This window comes from Myotis davidii, unplaced genomic scaffold, assembly GCF_000327345.1.
Source record: "Myotis davidii unplaced genomic scaffold, ASM32734v1 scaffold807, whole genome shotgun sequence".
NCBI classification, from domain to species: Eukaryota; Metazoa; Chordata; class Mammalia; order Chiroptera; family Vespertilionidae; genus Myotis; species Myotis davidii.
The window spans coordinates 943,424-951,425 of NW_006298272.1; the positions used below are offsets into that span (position 1 = coordinate 943,424).

Genomic DNA, 8,002 nt, shown 5'->3' on the forward strand with positions numbered 1-8,002 from the left:
GCAGTGCCGGGCAGTGTTTGCTGGTGTGATGACCTGGCCCACGGAGACAGGGACAGGGACGGGGCCGGGGCCGGCGTCTCACCTGAGAAGCTGCCCAGCCTGGGCGCCGTGGCGTCCCCGCCGTCGTAGATCTCCAGGGAGTCCCAGTTCTGCTCGGTGGCGAAGCTGATGACCTGGATCTGCCACAGGCAACAGCGGGTTAACGTGTCTTCGGTGCAAAACCGGCCACGGCAACGAGGCTTCTATGAAACTCAGTGTGGACCGAGAGGAAGGCGGAGCCAAGAGAACCAACCGCGGGGAGGGCACCGGCACTTCCACAGGCGCTGCCCCGGGTTGTGGGCTATTAACACAGTGTTCGCCCACAGAGAGAAGCAAACGTGTTTCTACGTGTTGAACTGACAGCGGTTTCAAGCAAGAATAACTTGTGGGGTTTGCTACTCAGTTCTTTCCAACGTCAACATGGTGAGAACCTATGGTTTGAATTTCACACAGAAACGTGCCTAGAGACCCTTTGTAGAAATGGGAAGAAGAGAGAAGCCGACTAGGTTTGAAGGTTTAAACCAACCAACACCCAAGGCGAGAGAAGGCGCCCAGGGCCCGGCCGCGCCCGCCCGGCCGAGGGAGGACCCACCTGAATGCCTGAGCCCTCGGCCACCAGGATCCGCCAGACGCAGTTGAGGTTGTTCCCGTAGGGCTCTGGGTACCCGGGCGACAGGATCGTGCCCCTCCGCTGCGTGAAGCTGCCGCTGCAGGGCACTGGGGACACGGGGAGGGAGCGTGAGGCCGGGGAGGCCCCGCTAGCTGGTGCAGAGCATCCTTTCCCCGTGAGCAGCCACTAAGAGAACTTTAATGTGGACTGCCACACCTTCAGTAGCATTTTAAAAAATACATATTTTTATTGCTTTCAGAGAGGAAGACCGAGGGGGAGAGAGATAGAAACATCAATGATGACAGTGACTCATGGATCAGCTGCTTCCTGCACACCCGTCCCCCCTCCCTGCTGCCTCCCCCACTGGGTATGGAGCCCGCCGCCCTGGCCTGTGCCCGGACCGGGAATGGAACCGTGACCTCCCGGTTCATAGGTCGACGCTCAAACACTGAGCCACGCCAGGCGGGCTTAAGCGGGTTTTTGGCTCAGGTCTAATCTCGCCGCCTTCTTCGAATCGGCAATGCCGTGGGTTACTGTTGACGATGCCGGGAAGCGGAGACCTTGTGTCGGGAGAGAAATCTGGTCACGGCCTCGAGATGCCACGTGTTTAGCGAGGGCGGCTCTGCAGGGACCTGCGTATGGGATCATCTACGCCCCACGTGTGGGAGCTCCCCGACTGTTCTCGAACCCACAGACAAGCGGCTAACTCCCAGCCGTGCTAACGCCATCTCTGAGCAGGTCCGGGGGGGAGGGGGCGCTGGAAACATACAAATGACTTCAAGCGCCAATCACGGTTCTGCGGGAGGTTCTTACACAGCGTGGTCGCCACTCGGGCTGCCTCACCTGCTACACTGCACATTCTCCTCAGCACACGCTGACTAAAAGGGAATTACAGCCCGACAGTGTGGCTCAGTGGTTTAGCGTTGACCTATGAACCAGGAGGTCACGGTTCCATTCCCGGTCAGGGCACAGGCCCGGGTTGCAGGCTTGATCCCCAGTGTGGGGCGTGCAGGAGGCAGCGATCAGTGATTCTCTCTCATCATTGATATTTCTATCTCTCTCCCTCTCCCTTCCTCTCTGAAATCAATAGATATTTTTAAAAAATAAATAAAAGGGCATTACACAAATCAATGTGTGATGATTTCCCCCTAAAATGAAAGTATGTGCGTGCTCATGGCTTGAGAGCTGATGGTGGACCGGGTAAGGACTGAGAAGGAAAACGTGTTTCCTCGTGTCCATCTGACAAGTGGTTTCCTGGAACAATAATCTGCAGGGTTTGCTGCTACTCGGTTCTTTCCACAACTACACTGCCCCTTGGCCAGGTCTGCAGGAAGGTGGACGGACGGAGCCCGCAGAGCGTGGACAACAGCCCTTCAACGCACTGCAGGGGGCCGGCCACCTCCTCCCGGCCGCCGCCTCCTCCTGGCCGCCTCCTCCCAGCCACCTCTGCCCGGCTGCCTCCTCCGGGCCACTTCCATCCTGGCCGCCGCCCAGGAACCCTTCTTACCCACGCAGCTTGGGATGGTGTCATTCCACTGGGCGAGGGCGTTGGGCACTGCCTGGCAGCGCAGGGCGGCCGACCCCTGCAGCAGGTACCCGGGGCTGCACTCGAACCGCACGATGGAACCCGCGGAGAACTCGGAGCCGATCCTGCGGCCGTACCTGGGCTCGGGCACCGAGCTGCACTGGGTGTCGCTGGTGCGAGGGACCGCTGGGGGCAAAGCACACAACATGCCATGACGGCCTCATGGAGGACGTGAGGGCCTCTGCCCGAGGATCACGGGCGTGGGGGTTAACAGTGCCGTCCACAGCCTCGCCCTGAGAACCCCGGGGGCCCCTTGCATCTCAGGGGCCTTTAGGCAGTTAAAGTTCGCCCTGTGCTCCTGGGGAAGAGACACGAAGAAACGGCTTCTCTGCCGGGCCAGCATGGCTCAGGGGTGGAGCATCGACCTGTGAACCAGGAGGTCAGGGTTCCATTCCCGGTCAGGGCACATGCCCGGGTTGTGGGCTTGAACCCCCATGGGGGGTGTGCAAGGGGCAGCCAATCAATGATTCTCTCTCATCCTTGATGTTTCCCTCTCTCTCCCTCACCCTTCCTCTCTGACATGAAGAAAAGCATAGTTTTAAAAGCACAGCCTGGGAGAGACATGCCCACAGACGCGCGTTAGCGGCGACCCCTCCTCCACGGCTCTGCCCAGCACGCTCCTCCTGTGGGCACCGAGCCTCCGTGGCTCCGACACCACGTGGGCAACTCGGTGCGGCAGCAATTTTACGTGAATGAAAGTCAGACGCTTATTCTGATGAAACTGCACTTCCATTCAGGGGTGAGATACTGTCTCCGGGAAGGGGGTCCACAGAGCTGCACGCTGCCTACACGGAAAGAATGAGCGGCCGCGCAGAGCTGTGCTGTCCCAGGGCCGTCCTCCTGTGACACTGACACACTGCTCATGCCGCTCCCCTGCGGGTTTGCTGCGTCTGCGCCCCCTGCACCCCGTCTTCCCCGCCATCCCTCCCGGCTCGCTCTCCCTAACAGACCCATCGGCTAACCTGGTCAGGCATCCCGTGGCCGAGGGTGCGAGAAAGTCCCCGTGCGGCCTTACGCTTTAGTAGCAGGAGAGAATGCCGCCGCCCTGGTACCTGGGGGCCGTATGCGGGAGGTTTCTGTACAATGACGGTCACGTCACCTCCAGGCTTCCGTAGAATTGCCATCTTTCGGAAGCAGCGCTCAACCTGACCGTTCATGTGCAGGACCGACGGGGTCAGCCCTGACGCAAACAGTCCATTTTTGCATAAGCTCACGGGAGGAACACAGCAAGGCGAGAGGGTACGCTGGGATTTTGTAAAATAGTGAGGATGCGGGTTCATTATGATTCTCAAGCACAAGGAGAAGGCAGTCGCTGTACATCACTGCCTTTGTGTCTATGTTCCTGTAGTTTATCCATTTCAATGATAATACGCTACTTTAAACAGGAACCCGTTTTAAGAACGAGGGCTTTGAAGTGTAGCTTTTGCAAAGAGGATAGACATTAGCCTCGGATATTTTACGCGATGATCTGATTGAGGATCTAATCTCTATTAAAAGAATCAGAGGCGGCTGCGGCCAGGCCGACGGGGACGGGAACCGGAAACTCTGCGGATGGAAATGACTGAACGGGGAGATCCTCTGTGTCACCCACACAGCCCGCGGTTTGTAAACCTGCTTCCACAGAAGGGGACACTGAGCTTGTTTTAAGAAAGTTTGTAGTGGTGAGCGGTGAGTTGCCAAACGGGCCACCCTCCACTGGGTCCATTTTTAAATCCCCGGGGAGTTCCCTACATTTTAACAGAAGGCATGGCAGCGGGCACCAGCCTTCCGGGCCTCACAGACCACCCGCGGCCTGCGGACCTCCGGCCGGCAACCACTGGCCTAGAGCAAAGGGACTGATTCTAACTCGCAGCAGCGTCTCGGCACCATTCCAGCCGCGGCCACGTGGCCTGGCTCCGAGCTCCTTCCCTCCCACTCGTGCGAGTACCATGCTCCCCGCCCATCACCTCTTAGCCCCTGGATTTCTGGACGCCCAGGGTTTTCTCCCGCGACCCGCGTGCAGGGCAGGGATGCGCGGTGGGAGGTGCCCCAGATGTAAATGACAGGAGGACTGTCCTCCAAAACTCTCTGAACATCCTGATGACATCACCGGTTTCTGTAGGAGCCCCTGCTGGGGGGAGACTCAGGCCCCGAGGAAAACCTCCCGGAGCCCCAGCTCTCCAGGCCCAAGCAGAACCGGGACCGGGAAAGGAAGGGCCGCTCCCATCTGAGGCGCAGCTCTCCCTGCAGCAGCCTGTTGGCCCGGCCTGGAGGCCCTGGCACAGCAGAGCCACCCTGCCCTGGGCCCCAAGCGCGGGGTGAGCATCCACGCACAGGGGGACAGAAGGAGGAAAAAGGCCTCACATCCCGGGAACCTGGGGCGATCCCACACACTGTGGACAAGCCCCACGTTAAAGAGTAAACATATGGGGCGGAAATCCTAAAGGCAACAGAACACAAGCAAAACGAAGTAGTTGTTTAGAGGGACAGACGCGGGGACACTTACTGGGTTCTGTTAAATTGCCTTTTCAATTAGCTTTTGCAATATGATTTGGAAACATACATTTATGAATTCCCTTAAAAGTTACTAAAATCTACACTTCTATGAAATATTTTTCTTAGATAAACTGAAATATAGTTGAAATCGTTTCGCAAAGTGGGAGGTGCCCTGCAAAAGTATTCTGCACACTATGTGTTGCCTGCACGGGCCAGAGAAATCAGGGGACAGTTGTCTTTGCAGTAGAAATAGATTTGGGTCAAACTAAAATTTTTAATATTTTGATAAAATACTTTTGTTATAAATAAACGAATATCTTCAATTTCTTAAAAAACAAACAAAAAATGGAAGTGGGGCATTGTCTGTGCCTCCACGGGAGCCCGAGGTCGGGGGTGGAGGCGGCAGGGTGGCCGGAGGGTTACCTTGGTACACGAAGTGGAAGCCGCGGGCCGACGCCCCGCTCTTCGCGCTGAATCGGAGCAGAATCTGATTGGACGTCGCCAAGGGCAGCGTCTCGCCTGCGGGAGAACAGAGACACTGCGCATCCGCACGTGCACGCCGCTGGGCGACAGTAACGAGAAGCCCCTCGCTTGGAAGGTGACGTGCAGGCTTTGAACTCTCCCGGGACCGCACTTTAGGGCTTACAACCCCCGCCCATCCTTTCCTGAAGGACTGTCCGGCTCTGCTCTCGCCCACGCGTCCCATGAAGGTGCTGTTCCAACCGGGATCTCACCCGCTTTCGTTTGGGAAAGCTCAGGGATGATGGGCCTGGCAGCCGATCAGGCGGGAAACTAAGAGCTGACTAATCACTGACGCAGAATCAACCGTGTCTGACACTCACTCGCTGAGGTTTTACTTAACGAAACGTCTCTGAGTCCAAAGCTGCGATTTTAAAAATGAAAGGATTTCGGAAAAACCTCACAAAATACATGTCTGCCTTCGGATTAAAGCAGGTTCAGAGCTCACTGCCGGGCCTGTGAGGGCATGGGATTTCAATGCGTCCCTGAGGGAAGTGGGATTTCAATGCGTCCCTGAGGGAAGTGGGATTTCAATGGGTCCCTGAGGGAAGTGGGATTTCAATGCGTCCCTGAGGGAAGTGGGATTTCAATGGGTCCCTAAGGGAAGTGGGATTTCAATGGGTCCCTAAGGGAAGTGGGATTTCAATGGGTCCCTAAGGGAAGTGGGATTTCAATGGGTCCCTAAGGGAAGTGGGATTTCAATGGGTCCCTAAGGGAAGTGGGATTTCAATGGGTCCCTAAGGGAAGTGGGATTTCAATGGGTCCCTAAGGGAAGTGGGATTTCAATGGGTCCCTAAGGGAAGTGGGATTTCAATGGGTCCCTAAGGGAAGTGGGATTTCAATGGGTCCCTAAGGGAAGTGGGACTTCAATGGGTCCCTAAGGGAAGTGGGACTTCAATGGGTCCCTAAGGGGGGTGGGATTTCAATGCGTCCCTAAGGGAAGTGGGCCTTCAATGGGTCCCTAAGGGAAGTGGGATTCCAATGTGTCCCTAAGGGAAGTGGGACTTCAATGGGCCGCTAAGGGGGGTGGGCCTTCAATGGGTCCCTAAGGGAAGTGGGATTCCAATGTGTCCCTAAGGGAAGTGGGATTTCAATGCGTCCCTAAGGGAAGTGGGATTTCAATGGGTCCCTAAGGGAAGTGGGATTTCCGTGTGTCCGTGTTGTCAATGGCGTCTCCTGATGCCGTTCTGACAGCGCCCGTTGGACTTGGGTAGAAATGATCAAGACGCGGGCCCTGCGGCCTTTGGTTAACGACAGTGGACACTGGGAGCCACCAGGCCTTGACCGATGGCCACAGAGGGGCCACTGTGCTCGGGTGGCTGCTGGACACGGCAAGGTCTCAGACAGGGGCCGGGGTCATGAGGCCCAGGGAACACACCTGCCTCTGAACACCACACGGAACAAACACCGTGACGTTGGCCGCACGTGTGGTCTGATGGGGACACCTACACAGGTCCTCTCAAGTGAAAATATGGAGAACAAATAAGTTGTAAACCAATATTCTGTGCTTCATGAAGCCCAACTATGTTTACACGCACACATACATGGATGCGTGCATACACACATGTGATAATCACATGTACTATTACACGTGTGGATGTAGTGGGTCTATACTGGGGGTCCTCAAACTACAGCCCACGGGCCACATGCACATACAAATCTTGTATTTGTTCCTGTTTTGTTTTTTTACTTCAAAATAAGATATGTGCAGTGTGCATAGGAATTTGTTCATAGTTTTTTTTAAACTATAGTCCGGCCCCGCAAGGGCCTGAGGGACAGCGACCTGGCCTCCTGTTTAAAAAGTTTGAGGCCTCCTGGTCTAAACATATGTATTTGCAGGGGTCAACTGAGTGAGACCAAAATGTTCATACTGTTTAGCTCCAGGAAGAAGCTCCCAACACATAGAATAGAAATTAAAAACATCCCAGTCAATCCTTTCTCTTGGATATTTTCCACTTTTATTGAGAGGGATAGCCTACTTTTTGTAATCTTAGTAAGTGGACAATCAAAGCAGACGGCTTTGTCTATGGGATAAAGGTCCACTGGACATTTCTTAGCGAAGATTTTACTAAACAAACAACACACTCAAGGATTACTAAGTTTCTCCACACACACACACACACACACACACACGCGCGTGCACGCACATGTGTGCGTGCACACACACGCACATGTGTGCATGCACACACGTACACATACATACACATACACACACGCACGAACACACAAGCACACAAACACACACGGAGTTTAGAACGAGCCACACGCCCATCTGAACAGAAGTACCAGCAGGTTCTCTGGCATTTACCTGAGTGGGACCCGGAGAGCGAGCTGAGGAGCCGGGCCTGCGGGTGGGTCCCGTCGAACAACTCGGCCACGTCGCTCAGTGCTGTCTGGAAGTAGGCGAACTGCCCGAACACGACTGTGGACGAAGGGGCGACACGCTTAGCAGGGAAAGGGGCTCTGGTTGTCCTGCACAGGGACCTGTCCCTCCAACTCAGTCCTCAGCTCCCTAAAGCTTCTCCGTGGCTAAAGCTACTGTGCGTGGTTCCTTGATGTTTGGTGCCGAGTGGGAGGCGTGAGATGGTCGTTGTCTGCATGTCTGACATTAACGAGGCGGGTTTTGTTTCATTTCACGTTAGGGTGCTGGCAGGGTCACCGCAAAGTGGCCTGTTTAGGTGAGAGCTTGGGCACTAGTACAGGGATCAAGACACCGCTGGGTTGGGAACCCGGCTCATTCGGGAAGGGATGTGAAACTCTTAAGAGCTGGTTAT

General features: G+C 55.5%; 1 protein-coding gene across 1 annotated transcript in view; it reads right to left on the bottom strand.

Moving 5' to 3' along the window:
* CSMD1 (CUB and Sushi multiple domains 1) overlaps positions 1 to 8,002 on the bottom strand; it is a 710,708-nt gene that overhangs the window by 94,547 nt on the left and 608,159 nt on the right. Inside the window, exons 33-36 of the mRNA XM_015570591.1 lie at positions 5,133 to 5,228; positions 2,157 to 2,360; positions 632 to 756; positions 83 to 179 (exon numbers count right to left, since the gene is read on the bottom strand). Coding sequence (XP_015426077.1) covers positions 83 to 179; positions 632 to 756; positions 2,157 to 2,360; positions 5,133 to 5,228 — 522 coding nt within the window. The remainder of the gene's footprint in view (positions 1 to 82; positions 180 to 631; positions 757 to 2,156; positions 2,361 to 5,132; positions 5,229 to 8,002) is intronic.